The following is an 18,712-nucleotide window of genomic DNA, read 5'->3' on the forward strand; positions in this document are numbered from 1 at the left end:
GGGATGGGTGTGCGGAACTCAGACTGCTGCTTACGGCTCCCCTTCTTGCCCCATCCCAATGGAGAATACCACCACACTGAGTGAGGAGAACGGCCGAACAAGACAACCACGCCACATCAACGCTGGGAAGGAAGTGACAAGTGGTGTCTTTGAGACAGCAGCATTCGCAAATCTCAAACGCGTATCAGCTTTGTCACTGTTGTCTTCTCAGGGACAGAGAGAACTCATTCCCATTGCTTCAGCTGGGTCCACAGAGGGTGTCATCCTGAGCCTTCTCCAACAAAGCTCTCCCCAGACGTGGAGTTCCACCTTTCAAGGCAGCAAAGCAATAAGTTCCGCTTGGGCTATGTCACCTGGATGCATTTACTTGTACTGCAAACAGCCTGGGGATCCACCACTGGGGAAAACACTCACCCCAGCTTCTCAGAAGAACAGGAGTTAACTGCACCCCCAGGGGCCAGTGGTTTTCCCCTGGCAGGGCTGGGTTGCCTCCTACCTGGTGTGTTGCAAGCTGGCCGGGTATGGGGGTGAAGTGGGGTGATGTTAGGATCTGAGTAAGAGGGGGCTGCCTTCTCCAGCATGGCATTTTCCCCGACCCAAAAGCGTGGTGGTGGCAATGGTAGCCCCTTTATCCTGTCCCAAAGGTCACCATTACCGTTACCAGTCTCTCGGATCCCAATAGCTACCGCTGCCACTTGCCAGGCACTTGATACATTTTATATCTTCTAATCCCCCTAATAACACTGCGAGGTTGGTGTCGTTATAACAACCATTTTGGGCTTAAGGAAGTAGACATTCAGGGAAGTAGAATGACTTGCCCACAGGCCAAGAGCTAAGATGTAGAAGTAGGATGTGAAGTCATATATCCCTGTTATCAAAGTTTATACATTTTCCAGGCTTTCTTCCCTTTCATCACCCCTAAACTTTAGCAGATTCAAGGGAAGAAGGGGTCACAGGGCACCCTCTTATCTGTGCCTACCCCTTACTGCCAGACCCTGCCCTGAAACTGCTGTCATCATTCAGAAAGCCAAGTGCCCACTGTGCTCTCTCTAGACCCCTTTTTACCTGGGGAGGTCTCAGGAAGCAGCTTGATACAGTTTTCAGGGTGTCAGATAAGCCTCTCCTCAAGATATCTGCCTGCCATCACATATTTGGGTCTTTCTCTGCTGGTATCTTTTATTTTATTATTTAAACAATTTATTTAATTGATGGCCTCTTTTAAAATTTGAATATCCCTAAGAAGGGTAACACATTACAGCTCTCGTACCTTGGTTCCATTATTTTCCACCCCACACTATTATAGACTGTAAATAATGTAAATATCTCATTACAGACCCTGGCAGTGAAAAGAAGTGAGAGGGACTAGGGGAAATCGGACTTCGGGAGTCATTGCTTTAACATGATTATAAAATATGAATATAATTTTGATGGAATTCAAACCTTTTTGAGTACACTAGGTGCCAGGCATTTTGTAAGCGTTTACAGGCATTAGGAGAGCACATTAAGAATTGTATTCTGCCTGGGAGATTTGAATATAAACTATGTATTAAACAATATTAGGGGATCACTGTTAATTTTATTAGGCAGTTATGTAGAAAAAGGCCCTTATTTTTTAAGGATGCTCTCACTAAAATATTTAGAGGTGAAATGTCATAATGCCTGCAATTTATTTTAAACTATTTCAGTAGGAAAATAGAAGAAGCAAATATGGCAAAATGTTAACAACTGTTAAATTACATGGGTATATGAGACTCATTATATTATTTTCTCTACTTTCCTGTATGTTTAAAACTTTTTCACAATAAAAAGTAAAAAAGAAAAACAAAGCCAGTAGCTCAGAATCAAGGTTCTATTACAAGGATGACATCTGGGTTTGGAGTAAGCAGAATTCTAAGATGGCCCCATGATTCCTGCCCCCTGGTACACATGCTCTGTGTCATTCCCTTATGTAGGTGTGGGCAAAACTCGTGAATATGGTGAGATTTTACTTCCATTATTAGGTTTTGGTATATGGCAAATGTTAAAAATTTGCAGGGCTTCCCTGGTAGCACAGTGGTTAAGAATCTCCCTGCCAATGCAGGGGACATGGGTTCGAGCCCTGGTCCAGGAAGATCCCACATGCCGTGGAGCAAGTAAGCCCATGCGCCACAGCTACTGAGCCTGCGCTCTAGAACCTACGAGCCACATCTACTGAGCCTACGTGCTACAACTATTGAAGCCCACACGCCTAGAGCCTGTGCTCCACAAGAGAAGCCCCCACAATGAGAAGCCCACACACTGCAACGAAGAGTAGCCCCCACTCACCACAACTAGAGAAAGCCCATGCACAGCAGCAAAGACCCAATGCAGCCAGAAATAAATAAATAAATAGATAGATAGATAGATAAATAAATAAATGATTTGCAGATGTAATTAAGGTCCCTGATCAGTTGATTTTGAACTAATCAAAAAGGAAATTATCTTGGGTGGGCCTGACCTAATCAGGCAAGTCCTTTAAAGGAGAGATTACAAGCAGCAACAGACACTCTCTAGTTGGCCTTGAGGAAGCAGACTACCATGCTGTAGGAAGGGCCATGTGGCAGGGAACAATGGGTAGCCTTTAGTTACTCAGGGCCTCAGTCCTACAACCACAGGGAATTGAATTCTGCCAACAACCACTGCACTTGGAAGGAGACAATGAGCCTCAGGAGACTGTGGTCTTGGCTAACACCTTGACTGCAACACTGGGAGACTGAGAAGAAAACCCAACTACTTCATACCCAGTGTCCTGACCCATGGAAACTATGAGATAATTAATGTACGTTGTTTTAAGACAATAAGCTTGTGACAATTTGTTATGAATCAATAGAAAAAAACAAATCCAGGTTTCAACCGTTGTGCCAATTATAATTGATTACAAATAGCAGCACTATATTGGAAAGGATTCTAAGATTGGGCATGGCCTCCTTGGGAAAGAAAGATATGGAGAAAGCTGTGGTTGATTAGCAATGTCTGCAGGGGCATGGAAAGGGTGAGTGGTGGCATGTATACCCTCTATTGCCATTCAAGGTCACTTTGTGTATTTGAGGAAAAAAGGACTATTAACTTATTTTTCTCAATGACAGAATAACCCCAAGAGGCAACAACGCTTGGGTCTCCAAGTCAGAGGTGATGCTGACCTGTGAGAAAGGCCTCAGAGAAAGAGGACGGGAAAAGTTATCCAAGACAAATCTTAGCAATTGCAAAACAATGTCTAGGACTAGCCTTGCAGGCCGGTGTTTGCAGTGAGAGGCTTCTCCATTGTTCCTTCCCTCTTCAGTGTCTTCACGCTTTCTCCCTTTCCACAGCCTCTAACTCTCTGCCTTCAAACATGCTCAGTGGTTCCATGAGTTGGAAAAATCAACCCCAAACAAAGGCACTTGATCCTGCTGCTATTTCTAACTCACCCTGACCCTGATACAGCAGAGCTCTTGACCATCCTGGAGGAATGTCAGAATCCCTCCTTCCTCACACACATAGGCCAGAGAGGTCAGGACTAGCCTGCTGAACAGCAAGCTTGGATTAAACATTTATTAACACATCCTTGTTTCATATTAAAACCATGCAGACACCGTATCACAGTACCCAGATTTTAGTCTCATAATTTAAGTGAAATCAGTACAATGAAGCAGGCCTTTCTCCCAAGTTCTTGTTTTTAGAGGGAAGGCCAACCCCACCCCGCCAACAGTACGCAATAATGCAGATCACACTCCATCCTTTCTCAGTGACAGTAGAGATGTTGCCCTAAATCTGTGGGACCACAACTGTTTCCATACCAACACAAAATGAGGTGTCACAAAAACTGGAATTTAAAGTCAAGGTAGGTGCAGCTGAAAGAAGCAGATGACTAAGGTGGAGACTCTGAAAAAACTACTAAGAGCTTCTTCAATTATATTAAGGAATGATTTTGCTGGGTGCAGTTCCTTGTATTGGGGTGCCATTTGGAATGCAACCAGCCCAGCTTGCCCTCCTAAGCTAGCAGACAGTGTTTATTTATGTTCCTAAACCACTCATTCATCATAATTTAACTGTCTTCCCCAGAGGCTTTTAACACATAAGAAAGGCTTGCCAACATATAACTAGACTTAAATAAACTATGTGATGGGCTTTTAATGAGAACAGCACCCAGCACTTAAACCAGGGCTTGGTGCCCCACAGCTGTCACATTTCGCATTAGAGCACACTATGGGCTATATTTACAATTTAAAGAATTAACTTCCAATGTTTAAGCTTGAGAGCTTTCACTTAGAAAATAGCATTTTTTTGCTTTTCTTGAAAAAAAAAAAAGGGAAATTGGGAAATCTGGCCACCGGTCAGACCCCCATTCCTCATGCAAATAATCTGATGGCACTGAATGGTGGGTGCCCTCCTGTACAAGTGCTTTCCCATGTACCACAGTCTCCACCATGCCCTATTGCCTCCTCAGACTGAGGCCAAGTGGCAGTTGTAATTTATCATCGTGGTTTCACTATTGTTTTTCCCATGACAGAGATAAGAAGAAAGTGAGCTATTCCTTACCACCCTGAAAACAGCCCTTTTGCTCACTGAACTTAGCAGCATAGCCCCTCTAACCATTTGAATTTGCTGACATCTGAGTTAAATACACCTTTCCAGTAACAGACACACACCAATTTGTTACTTATTGAAGGATAGTGGTCTTGACACATACATCTTAGAATGCTTTCTCTTTCTCCGATTACGTCAACACTAAAATATCCCTTTTGATCACCTCACACTGGTCAGAATGGCCATCATCAAAAAGTCTACAAATAATAAATGCTGGAGAGAGTGTGGAGAAAAGGGAACCTTCCTACAATGTTGGTGGGAATGTAAATTGGTGCAGCCACTATGAAAAACAGTAGAGGTTCATTAAAAAACTAAAAATAGAAGTACCATAAGATCCAGCAATCCTACTTCTGAGCGTACGTCCAGAAAGGTGAAAATGCTAATTTGAAAAGATACGTGTACCCCAATGTTCACAACAGCACTGTTTACAAGACATGGAAGCAACCTAAGTGTCCATCGACACATGAATGGATAAAGAAGATGTGGTATATATATATACAATGAAATATTACTCGGCCATAAAAAATAATGAAATATTGCCATTTGCAGCAACATGGATGGACCCAGAGATTACCATACTAAGTGAAGTAAATTAGGTAGAGAAAAATATTATATGATATCACTTATATGTGGAATCTAAAAAAATAATACAAATCAACTTATTTACAAAACAAACAGACAAAGATATAGAAAACAAATTTATGGTCACTAAAGAGAAGAGAGGAAGGAGTATGGGATTAATAGATATACACAACTATATATAAAATAAACAAGTGTTTCCTATATAGCACATGGAATTATGTTCAATATCTTGTAATAACCTATAATGGAAAAGAATCTGAAGCTGTACATCTGAAACTAAAACAATATTGTAAATCAACTATAGTTTAATAAATCATAAATAAATTAATTTAATTAAAGCTCACTTTTGGTTAGAGTTCCTGTCAACTCAAGGGGAATCTTAGTATGAGTTTGATAATTTAAGAAACCATATGATTGGGTCCTTAAAGGAAATGTGACTCGCTGATCCTTGAGTTTCACGCATTCTAACTACACCACTGATACTGTTTGATTCAGACACTGCATTTTCCCCCCCACCGTAATAAACAAAAGTTCCGATCCACACAGCCCCTTGACTGGTATAAGTATTTGTATTTTCCATCAAGTGGAGAAGTAAAGAAAAGAGGCCCTCTCTTGCTTGCTACTTGAAACAAAGTGAGTTTAGTTACCTCCAATTAGGATAGAGCTGTAGGAAGGAAACAGGGAGAGAGGAGTGGATGAAAATTAAGACCATTGAAGAGGGTGCACAGGACATGAAGGAGGAGATGGTGGGGGGAAGCTTGGAGCGGATTTGCAGCAGGGGCATAAATGAGTGTACTGGGAAAGGTGTGGAGAAGGAAGGCGGGGGCGGTGGGGGGGGGGTTGGGGGGAGCGGGCAACACCCCGGGACACTCACGGTTGAGCTGCCGCCTCCGGATCCTGTCCCTCCATGGCCTGTTTCTGATCCAGTGCAATCGTGAAGGTAACACCATGGTCCCAAAGTGAGGGTCTAACACCTTCTCATGGCTGGAGAGCAAAAGTGCTCGTAGCGATACAGGAAGTCAAGGCCAGACGTATAAAAAAATTTTTTTTAAAAGCTCTCTTCTCCTTTTTTATATCCAAGGCTTCCGTTGACTTCTTTTATCTTGAAACTTGCCTTTTCTTTCCTTCCCTTAACTCCCGACTGGCCCGAAGGCAGCTGCTGTGCTGGGCTGCCCAGCCCAGGCCTCCTGTGCCATGTTTTATGCATGAAGATGATGGGCCAGTAATTTATTCCAGCCGAGCCGATCACCGGGCTCCTGTGTCTGCCCCACGTCAGAGGCTGGGGGAGGGCAGGTGTAATCTGTCTGCAGGAAGAATGGCTGAAATGAGGATCCCTCTCTGCAGGCAGGATTGAAGATCAGAGCTTGGCTGCCAGGAACATGGGGCAGGGCTGCTGGAGCCCAAATCAGGGCAACAGTCGTCACATTTTAGGGCACATGATTTATCTGCTGCTGGGTCTCTAGTGCCGAGGCTAGCGCCTGGCACAGGGTAGGTGAACAATAAATATTTGTTGACTAAATGAATGGTTCAGTGGTAACCAACATTAGACTTTACTGTGCCTGCACGAGTCCTTTACACCGGTTGACCTGCTATATTCACTGTCTTCAAAATGCTCATCTGAACTTTCTCACCCATCCCATTGCCCCCACTTTTCTCTCCACCTAAGATCACACTCCCTCCTCACCCACCCATTCATGCTTCAAAATCCCATTTTCCCATGAGGCTTCCCTGCGCCCACACCGATGGGGCCGGCACCCACGCACCCGTGCCTCTCGCGCGCCTCATGCCCGGATGGCCCTGACTTGTTAGGGCTTTTGTTTGTTCGCTGGTTTGTCTTAATGTGCACGTCCAAATAGCGAGCCAGCTTCCTGGTGGCAGGAACTGTGTCTTCCTCTCCTGAGCCTACAGTGGTTTGCATGGGAAACTGGTGACACCAAGGAGTGGCTGGGGCAGCTTGAATCTGGTCCCCAAAGCTGCACCAGCCCCTCCTCAATCCACCCCAAATAAATACACAGTCTAATGAAATACCTTGTATTGGCTATAAAAACACAGCCTCAATTCGTAAGCCCTGGGCGCTGTGCCTGGCGGGGGAACTGCTGTTTATGATTGATCGCTTACTTTGTTCCAAGCTCTTCAATGTGCGACGTCAGATTGCTCCAGACAGCAGTTATTGATCAAAGCCTCAGGAATAGTCTTGCCAAGAGGTCCGAGCTGGAAAAAGTGACATTCACGTTACCAAATTTAGCCCAAGATAATCCATAAGCTTGCAGAAGGCAGAAACTCTGCCCTCTATCTTTTGTATCCCTCATGGTGCCACTGAGGCAAAACTGCCAAGAGAGGGGGCTTGGGGGGTGTCATAATCACAACTAACCAGAGGTATGCTTTAGTCTCTGTGCCTTGTTTTCTTCGTCTTAAAATGGAAATAACCTGCACACCCCACGGGGTTGTCGAGATGAAATGAGATAAAGGTAAAATAACTCTTTAGTGGGGCTTCCCTGGTGGCGCAATGGTTAAGAATCCGCCTGCCAGTGCAAGGGACACGGGTTCGAGCCCGGGCCCGGGAAGATCCCACATGCCGCTGGAGCAACTAAGCCCGTGTGCCACAGCTACTGAGCCTGCACTCTAGAGCTCACGTGCCACAACTACTGAAGCCGGCGCGCCTAGAACCCGTGCTCTGCCACAAGAGAAGCCACTGCAATGACAAGCCCGCGCACCACAACAAAGAGTAGCCCCCACTCGCCGCAACCAGAAAGTCCACACACAGCAACAAAGACCCAACGCAGCAAAAAATAAAAATAAATTTATATAAAAAATAACTCTTTAGGGGTTGGTAGAGTGTGGGAATGCTCCTCGTCCAATTGGCACTATGCCTAGAGGTGAAGGGAGGACGTTCCAGAGCCGCAGTGCCCGGGTACAGACTCTTAGCAGCATCATGACTTTAACATCACTGTACCTCAGTTTCTTCATCTGTAAAATGAGAATAAGAACAGAGCTGCTGCCTTAGGGTCATGCTGATGATTTAGTGAATTAATACACTCAAAGGGCTTTGGTTTAGCATCGGCGAACTGCTCCATGTCATCAGTGGCCACTGGTCACTAGCCACACAATTTTGTGAAAGTTAGCAAATTCCCTGGGTCTCACTTTCCTTATCTACAAAATGAGGTGGTCTGGGATACATTACATCAAGAGTCCTGGGTTTCAGTTTCCTATTGCTCCTATAACTAATCACCACACATTTAGTGGCATAAAACAACACAAATTTATTATCTTACAGTTCTGGAGGTCAGAGTCTGAAAGGGTCTAACAGGATTAAAATTGAGGTGTCCGCAGGGTTGCATTCCTTCTGGAGGCTCCAGAGGAGGATCTGTTCCTTGCCTTGTCCAACTTCTAGAGTATTCCTTGAATCGATTTCCAGGTTATCTTTCTTAGCCTGAGGGACCATGACCTGGGCCTTTATATCGAAGGTAGTGACTTGGCAATTGTGGGTCTCGTGGGACTTTGTTGGTCCAGACAATTGCTGCTGGACCCTGAGCCCTCACTGGTGTGCCTGCATCCCAAGCTTCAGTTTCTGAAGCGAGGGGAGGGTAGACACCAAGATGAGGACAAAAGCTATGGAAGGCAGCCGTTGAGATTTTATTGACTGTTGCAACTGGACGTAATTCCCTAGAGTGATACACTCAGCATAAGAAAGCTGTGTGTTTGAGAGACCTAGGATAGCTGTTCCAACAGTCTGGTCTGGTCTTGACCTGTACAACTGCTAACTGCAACATATTTCTGCTCATCATTGTCACTTACTATAAACCAAATCAGGTAGCCGCCAGCTAGGCAAATTAGAGACGAGGGGAAACTCAGGGAGGCTGTTAGGGTGTTGTCGTCATGCTTCCTTCTGTTGTTACCTTCTTTCACCATTTGGCTCTTGCAAGTCTGTGCCCACGATGAACTTGAGCGTGGAGCATGTCGTACAAAATGAAGTACGCTTTTTTATTTTTGCAAAATCAGTATCAGACCTTCTTTCCTCCTCATTAAGCCACACACTTCCTCAAGCTTCTGCCGCATGAGTCACTGCTTTTCTGATGTACATAATTTACAAGAGCAGATGAGAGGGAACAGTGGGCCAGAGGGGGCGGAAAGTACAGTTAGGTCTAAAATGGGAGGCAGCTGAAAAGTTTGCGTTTCGTCTTCTCTTGTGAATTTAAATACAAATCTTGCCAGTTTACTCCTTACTATCATGGAGGGACCTGGAGGTGGGGGGCGAAACTAGAAACAGAAGATTCGCCTCCATCTCTTACTGTCATTCTTTCCAGTCAGGTTGGCAACGCTGCAGATCCCTGGCTCACACCATATGGTTCCTTCTCCTGACTCTTCCAGCTTTATCTCTTCTTTTATCAAGTACACACTCATAAATGCCTGCAGTAGACGGTGTGTGGAGTGTTATTCTCCCAAGGAACATTTTCATCTGTGTTAAGTGTAGGAGATCAATTTTTACTCTTCTCTGGGCTTGTGATGCTATTACATTTTCATAAGTTGCAGAATTTCATGGCAAAATACAGAGTCTGCTAAGAGGAACGTGTTAAAAAGAATATGGAGAAAAGCATAATTATGTGATCCTTGCTGTTACATTTTTCCTTCAACTCATTTTCAATAAATGGAAGCTAAATGTTATATTCAGGAGAAATATAAGGGGCACCAGCATGTCTGTTTCTACTTTAAAACTGTCCTGGGGAGAAACAGACCTTCAATTACTCAGTGGAGAATGGAAATTGCTAAGCCACGGCACACTGTGCTCCTTTTAAAGAAAGCCACTTAGGAAAACTTGGTATTCTTTTAAAATAAAAGCTTATTAAACACCAGGAGAAAACAACAGCATAGCATCTGATTTATTTCTCTCCTGTCACAAGCACACCCAAAAAGGACAGAGAGTTTTGTTTATTCTTTGGAAACTGGAGTGGGATTGAGAGCCAGATTCTAGCTGTGGCTATTGGGCTGTCAATCTACCTGCATTGATTGAGTACTTACCAAGAAATAGGCTTTGTGTTGCATGCTTTAAGTAGCTATGCAATTTTACTTAATTTCCCCATATTCTTGTTAATAAGTGGTTATTAGTAATCCTATTTTACAGATAAAAGAGTGAAGGCTAAAGAGTGGTTACTCTAAATAGCAATGATCTAATACAGTACTTTACAGATTTTAATTTCAGATCACTGTCACGATAATCCTGTACCCATTTTGTAGGTGGTGGAACTGGGGCAGAAAGAAGTTCAATAATTTGCAGGGCTTGCACAGCAGCAGGTGGCTGAGATGAAATTTGAATTCAGATAGCCCAGCTCTGTGTTTAACCACAACCTATATTAACTCTTCACATTAAGTAATTTAAAAACACTGCACTGTAACTATGTACTATGCTCTACATACTCAGTGCTTCTTAAGTTTGGCAATACCGTTCTGGTTTTGAAATATGTCCCATGTAGCCTTGGCAAAGGCTATTACTGAATAATAAAGAATTAGAACATTTGACAACTCTTAGAGAATTATCTTAGACAACACCACATGCAAAAGCGTCATGTTAGAGAATATGAAACTGAGGCTCAGACATGTTAGGGGACGCATCCAAGCTTGCACAGCAGGTTGGTGGATTCGGGCCAAGTCTTCACCCACCCCATCTCCCAACCTCAATACAGTGTTCTTTCCTCCGATGCTGAGGTCAGATTTTCCAGGAGATTTTAGGCCTAGAACATTTTTGGAGGATGGTTTTTGTGGAGTAGAGACAGAGAATTTTGAGTTGGATGATACAAGAGAGGCAATGAGCCAGAGAGAGGGCAGTGCCTGCATTTCACCTGCTCTCCTCCTGTCAGACACAGCCCATCCCTGCCCCCTCCCTCCTCCTCTTCCTCCCTCTCAAACTGCTTCTCCACAGCACTTCCCATCTCATCCACTGCTCCCACCAGAGACGTAGGTGATCCTCCTTGCGTCCTCAGCCTCCTGCCCACATTTGGGCCAACAGCTGATCCAATGGAATCTACCTCCTAGTTCCCTCCCAGATCCTCCCTCTAGCTGTCCCCACAGCCATGACCCTGGACCAAACCACCACCATCTGTCATGCGAGCTGCCTTGACAACCTCCTCATTGGTGTCCTCCTCTCCCACTTTTGCCACCCACCCCAATCCATTTGCTCTTTATAGCCAGAGTAATCTTTGGAAAATGCACGTCTGACCACATACTGCCACCACTCAAACCCTTTTAGTAATGTACTTCCTCTCAGGATAAAATCCGCCTTCCTTAATCTTACTTCCAAGCTAACTGCTCCCACAACAGTGGAGAAGAGGAGATACGTAATGAAGATGTTAAGCCAATGGAATCGATGATTGATTTATTGGAAGAGAGAGAGAAAGGAGCCATTTGGGAGATGACATCCAGGGTCCAATTTGAAGCACTCACCACCTGGGCACAAAAGAGAGAAAGTGCCCCTGCACTGAGTTTAAGCTTCAGAAGGCAGAGACCCAGACCACGCCCAGAGAAACAGTTAGAGGAATGACTATGAAAGAAGCTGGGTGTGAGCTTGCTAATTCGGCCAGGAAATGTCTGTCCCAAGAGCCCTCGAAATTTACAACCACTATGAGGCCTCACAGAAGACACTTGTTTTCTTCTGATTAAGGGCCCAGATATTTTTAGTTTGAAAATAATTTATTATGCAAGTCGTGCCTGAGTGACATCAGTGGAGCAGAGTTGCCCTTACGTGGCACAGTAGGGACAAGAACAAGGTCCGTTTTCCCAGCTGACTCCACCAGCCCAGTGGAGCAGCCTTGACTTGGGCAGAAGAAAAATGTTACAGCAGTGATTGGTGTAACCATTGTGGTGGCTTCCTCCGGGAATACTCAAGATGTGGAGGAGAAATACTTCCTTATTACATCTACTTTTAGAAAATTCAACTCCTCTTAGTGGCATGGACATATATATGCTACCAAGTGTAAAATAGATAGCTAGTGGGAAGCAGCCGCATAGCACAGGGAGATCAGCTCGGTGCTTTGTGACCACCTAGAGGGGTGGGATAGGGAGGGTGGGAGGGAGGGAGATGCAAGAGGGAAGATATATGGGGATATAGGTATATGTGTAGCTGATTCACTTTGTGATACAGCAGAAACTAACACACCATTGTAAAGCAATTATACTCCAATAAAGACGTTAAAAAAAATTCAACTCTTCTTTGATCTTAATGTCACTGGATTTGGACTCTTCCCAGGCTTGTCACATGAGGAGGGGGTGAAAGACTCCATGATTCGAGGGCAGGTTCTCTTCTTTTTACCTTCAGAAACCATAGCGTCAGAATCTTCCAGACCTTTAGAGCTGGAGAGACCTCAGACATCACTGCTCCACTCTTTCATTTCACAGAAGAAACAGCAGAGACTCAAAGGGGATAAATGTCTTGTCAGTGGCACAAAACCACTCAGTTCCTGAGGCAATATTAATACTCAGTTGTTCTGATTCATGGTTCAGGGCTCTTTCCATATTCGCAAGTCATTACAAAGACATCTTAGATTAAAATATTTGTGTTTTTCAGCAATGTTTTAAACATTGTATTTTATGCGTGAACAAATAGCATAACAAGGACTATATTTTTAAATTGTGCTATAAAACGAGACATTCTCCAAGCTTCACCCAGCTTGTTCCCAAAGGGATATTTATCTAACTGGAGTAACGTGTATTTTTATGTATCTTTAGGATGCAGGGGGAAGAGACTGAAGGGAGATAAAGGAAGAAACAGTAAGGGAATCTTCTCTCCGTGACGTTTCTGCCAGGGGTCCTGGACTTGTGGGGATCTATCTAGGCTGCTTGAGGGAGGTCTTCAAAGGAGCCTGGAGGTCTCTTCCTTACCCGGTTCATCTAATTCAGGTTTTAAATATGCAGTAGGCACTGGGTACACAAAGATGCATAATACATGGCTTTGCCCTGAAGAACTTAAAATCCAGCAGGGAATGTAGAGGGCTGCACAAATTAACTCCATTACCAGATCCAATGTGATTGGTATTAGAGCAGCAGCATCAAGTCTTTCGGGAGCTGGATGTCAGAGAACCAGTTCCGACCGGAAGAGCAAATCCAAGGCATTTGAGTTATGCCTTGAAGACGGGCTGTATATCAAGGGGTGGAGAGGAATGAGAAAAAAAGGCATTGCAGCCAAAGACTCACATGAGCAAAGGCCATGGGAGGAAATGAGGGGGCACTGCGAACCGAGTGAAAGGAGGAGGTTAGGAGGGAGCAGAGAGTGTGGCCTGCAAAGGCAGGGCTGTGGGGAGGCGCCACAGCGGGGGTGGAACAAGCCTTCTGGTCGTGGTAAAGAAGGTAAACTTGTTCTGGCCTCCGTGGGCCTCCCTCACCAATTGGCTGATCTGCCTCCCAGCCGTCAGGAGCCCTCAGTTCTCAGGCTTCCGTCCTTCACCAGGGCCGGCCTGACAAGGAAGTGTCGAAGATGCTACTTAGACCACAGTGCGTTGCCACGTAAAGGAGTCAGGGGGAGGTGATATCTCGAGACACCAGCAGCTGCTCGCTTAGAGCCTCGGAGAGTGGGGAGCAGCCCTCATGGACCCCTCTGGTTCCCACGTGCGGTGCTGAGGTCGGGAGCCTGAGAAGAAGGCACCGAGGGGAAGACCTGTCTGCGGGAACTACCTCACACTAAGCAAAATCTCAACAGAAAGACAGATGCAAATCAGAAAGGAAGTATGTTCATGTACAGAGGAAGAAAAACTGCCAAGGAAATGAAACATGTAGATACCTGGTCGGGACATATTCAAAAGTGAAATAAACTTAAAATAGACACTGGGCTAAATGTTTCGGGCGGCATTATTTCCCACGCATTGGGAAAGCCAAAAGCTAACCAGAATTTTACTTAGTGAGAGTAAAACCTGAACCAAGTGAGTGAGTTAGTTGGCCGATGCCAGTGGTAACTGTCATCGAGTTAAGATAACCAATTCATTCTGGTGTGCCGGACACTTTCCTAGTTTGAGTGCTGAAAGCTGTACGTTCTGGGAAATCCCCCAGTCCTGGGGAAACCAGGACGGCTGATCACCCTCTGTCAGGTTATAATGGCCCAGAGCTTCTCTCTCCTCTCTTCAGAGGTTTACCTCTACAAAGGACTGGATATCTATGTCACTGGGGCTCCTTCTCTCCTGGACAGTGCTGAATGAACTCTGGCAAATCCCAATTGCTTTATAGTTCTTCCTTATTCTCCCGTGCTTCCTTCCTATATCTAATGCCATAGATTCATCGTGAGACTGTGAAGCAGACCTACAGATTGTCTCCCTCAATACCGTTCCCTCCTGCAGTGCGCCTTCCTGCTCTGTAGCGTGGAAACCTACAAGCATCCTGCAGGCTGGCCTGCAGCTAGGGCTCCTCACAGGACTCAGAGTCGGCCAGGCCCGTGCACTGATGTGAGTCTTGATGGAGCGAGTGGGCAAAGCAAGCTGTTGGCCTTGTGTAGGGAGAGCAGGCCTTGTGGCCAGTGCGATCGATAGCTTTTATTCTGCTAAAAGCAGCAGGAGCAGGGCAGCTTGTAGACTCAGAACCTCCCTGATCATGCCACAGGCATGGTGCTTCTGGGGCTCTGCTGGCTATAGCTCCCAGTTCTTTTGAGAAGTTCAGGCTAGATTGTGTACCTTCAGCCCTCTTAGTGATTTTATGAGCTATCATATCTTCTTTAGCATAAATTAGCCAGAAGACCCTGTAGTTTACAAGGAAACACAGACTGATACGGAAGGTAAATAAGATGCCATCACCAACAGCTTAATATTTGCTTCCTGGATGCTGCTTTGTTTTTTTTTTTGTTTTGTTTTGTTTTGTTTTAAAGGTTTTTATTAAATATGCATGCCATATATTTCTTCTTTTAAGCAATTACAATATTCACTCTGTCCTGGGAGGCTTTCTTCCTAATGACATTAACACAAGAAAAAAGATTCATTGGCATGAATACGATATTTAACTGTTCAAATTAAAAGCAGACCTCAAAGCAGCCTTTCAAAGAGAGTATTTGAAATAACTTTTCTGTGAACTGAAGCTGGTAATGACTTGGGGGGGAAAAAACACCTCTCTGTCCTTTCTCCACTCATATCCATCTACTCTGAGCCAAGGTATTCCCTGCTAATCATACATATTTTATTTTCATCCAACTTTCTAGGCACCTTAATTTAAAAAAGAATCCCATAGTAAAGTACTTAGTCAACACGATGAAAGTTCCCTTGCTTGTGCAATTTCTGTTTCATGACAGCCCTCCCTTTATATAGTTCTTTTCATCTCTTTACTTTAAGGACTTGTTTTAGACTATAATTATTCTTGAGACCTGCATTAACACAACCATTAAATCTTGTATAGGTGGATGATAAATTGGGAAGCTAACAAGTTGCACGATCTTTTTCTCAGAATTCTTCTTGTTTGAACTCAACCACCATAAAGCAATATGAAGAAATATCTACATTTCAGAAAGCAAAACGTACACACACAAACACACACACAAAAGTTTACTGCCAGAAAATCTAGATATTATGAAAGATTATGGATAGTACCTTGACAATAATTCATTTCTTTTGTTCTTCTTTCTCTAATTGCTTTAGGTGCAAGGTTAGGTTGTTTATTCGAGATGTTTACTGTTTCTTAAGGTAAGATTGTATTGCTATAAACTTCCCTCTTAGAACTGCTTTTGCTGCATCCCATAGATTTTGAGTCGTCGTGTCTCCATTGTCATTTGTTTCTAGGTATTTTTTGATTTCCCCTTTGATTTCATCAGTGATCACTTCGTTATTAAGTAGTGTATTGTTTAGCCTCCATGTGTTTGTATTTTTTACAGATCTTCTCCTGTGATTGATATCGAGTCTCATAGCGTTGTGGTCGGAAAAGATACTTGATACAATTTCAATTTTCTTAAATTTACCAAGGCTTGATTTGTGACCCAAGATATGATCTATCCTGGAGAATGTTCCATGAGCACTTGAGAAAAATGTGTATTCTGTTGTTTTTGGATGGAATGTCCTATAAATATCAATTAACTCCATCTCATTTAATGTATCATTTAAAGCTTGTGTTTCCTTATTTATTTTCATTTTGGATGATCTGTCCATTGGTGAAAGTGGGGTGTTAAAGTCCCCTACTATGAATGTGTTACTGTCGATTTCCCCTTTTATGGTTGTCAGTATTTGCCTTATGTATTGAGGTGCACCTATGTTGGGTGCATAAATATTTACAATTGTTATATCTTCCTCTTGGATCGATCCCTTGATCATTATGTAGTGTCCTTCTTTGTCTCTTCTAATAGTCTTTGTTTTAAAGTCTATTTTGTCTGATATGAGAATTGCTACTCCAGCTTTCTTTTGGTTTCCATTTGCATGAAATACCTTTTTCCATCCCCTTACTTTCAGTCTGTATGTGTCTCTAGGTCTGAAATGGGTCTCTTGTAGACAGCAAATATATGGGTCTTGTTTTTGTATCCATTCAGCCAATCTGTGTCTTTTGGTGGGAGCATTTAGTCCATTTACATTTAAGGTAATTATCGATATGTGTGTTCCCGTTCCCATTTTCTTAATTGTTTTGGGTTTGTTATTGTAGGTCTTTTCCTTCTTTTGTGTTTCTTGCCTAGAGAAGTTCCTTTAGCAGTTGTTGTAGAGCTGGTTTGGTGGTGCTGAACTCTCTCAGCTTTTGCTTGTCTCTAAAGGTTTTAATTTCTCCATCAAATCTGAATGAGATCCTTGCTGGGTAGAGTAATCTTGGTTGCAGGTTTTTCTCCTTCAACACTTTCAATATGTCCTGCCACTCCCTTCTGGCTTGCAGAGTTTCTGCTGAAAGATCAGCTGTTAACCTTATGGGGATTCCCTTGTGTGTTATTTGTTGTTTTTCCCTTGCTGCTTTTAATATGTTTTCTTTGTATTTAATTTTTGACAGTTTGATTAATATGTGTCTTGGCGTATTTCTCCTTGGATTTATCCTGTATGGGACTCTCTGTGCTTCCTGGACTTGATTAACTATTTCCTTTCCCATATTAGGGAAGTTTTCAACTATAATCTCTTCAAATATTTTCTCAGTCCCTTTCTTTTTCTCTTCTTCTTCTGGAACCCCTATAATTCGAATGTTGGTACGTTTAATGTTGTCCCAGAGGTCTCTGAGACTGTCCTCAGTTCTTTTCATTCTTTTTTCTTTATTCTGCTCTGCAGTAGTTATTTCCACTATTTTATCTTCCAGGTCACTTATCTGTTCTTCTGCCTCAGTTATTCTGCTATTGATCCCATCTAGAGTACTTTTAATTTCATTTATTGTGTTGTTCATCGTTGCTTGTTTCATCTTTAGTTCTTCTAGGTCCTTGTTAACTGATTCTTGCATTTTGTCCATTCTATTGTCCATTCTATCTCCAAGATTTCGGATCAACCTTACTATCATTATTCTGAATTCTTTTTCAGGTAGACTGCCTATTTCCTCTTCATTTGTTAGGTCTGATGGGTTTTTATCTTGCTCCTTCATCTGCGGTGTGTTTTTCTGTCTTTTCATTTTGCTTATCTTACTGTGTTTGGGGTCTCCTTTTTTGCAGGCTGAAGGTTCGTAGTTCCTGTTGTTTTTTGTGTCTGTCCCCAGTGGCTAAGGTTGGTTCAGTGGGTTGTGTAGGCTTCCTGGTGGAGGGTACTAGTGCCTGTGTTCTGGTGGATGAGGCTAGATCTTGTCTTTCTGGTGTGCAGGTCCACGTCTGGTGGTGTGTTTTGGGGTGTCTGTAGACTTATTATGATTTTGGGCCGCCTCTCTGCTAATGGGTGGGGTTGTGTTCCTGTCTTGCTAGTTGTTTGGCATAGGATGTCCAGCACTGTAGCTTGCTGGTCGTTGAGTGAAGCTGGGTGCTGGCGTTGAGATGGAGATCTCTCGGAAATTTTTGCTGTTTGATATTATGTGCAGCTGGGAGGTCTCTTGTGGATCAGTGTCCTGAAGTTGGCTCTCCCACCTCAGAGGCACAGCACTGACTCCTGGCTGCAGCCCCAAGAGCCTTTCATCCACAGGGCTCCTTAATTTGGGATGATTGGTTGTCTATTCAGGTATTCCACAGATGCAGGGTATATCAAGTTGATTGTGGAGCTTTAATCCCTGGATGCTGCTTTGGAAGGAACTCTGAGGCCTCATCCAGGCTCAGTGAGCAAGGCTGCTCTGATGGATTGGGGGTCTCTGTTAGGATACCAAAGGGGGAATAATTGCAGCTTTGCCATCTGTGGTTAAGACTATTGACAAAACCATGTCTTTCTTCTTTTGTTTTACAACAATACTGTCATCTTAAAGGTATCTTCTACTAAGGTGTTGATTTTGTGAGTTTAACACTGGAGATCAGAAATTTTAGATGGATAACTTTAACCTTAGAAGTATAAGCTACAATTGTATTTGATATCAAGAGTTGAATAATTGTTGACATAAGTTCTTGAAGAATGTAAATGTTCTGTTGAAAATCTCCTGCTCAGCAAAGATAAAGAAGATGAAAAAATGTTCCATTCTAGCGAGTATTACGTATTCACTATAAAGATCTATATATTACAGTATTTAT

At 43.5% G+C, this 18,712-nt stretch overlaps 1 protein-coding gene across 3 annotated transcripts in view; it reads right to left on the minus strand.

Moving 5' to 3' along the window:
• Positions 1-6,116, minus strand: part of RIPOR2 (RHO family interacting cell polarization regulator 2) — a gene marked incomplete at its 5' end in the record, with an annotated part of 208,430 nt that extends 202,314 nt beyond the window's left edge. For all 3 annotated transcript variants that reach the window (XM_082664599.1, XM_082664598.1, XM_082664603.1), the window contains one exon: positions 6,041-6,116. In XM_082664599.1, the coding sequence (XP_082520725.1) occupies positions 6,041-6,116 (76 nt within the window). The remainder of the gene's footprint in view (positions 1-6,040) is intronic.
• Between the last annotated feature and the right edge of the window lie 12,596 nt (positions 6,117-18,712).

This window comes from Grampus griseus, assembly GCF_964374135.1.
Source record: "Grampus griseus genome assembly, chromosome: 10".
NCBI classification, from domain to species: Eukaryota; Metazoa; Chordata; class Mammalia; order Artiodactyla; family Delphinidae; genus Grampus; species Grampus griseus.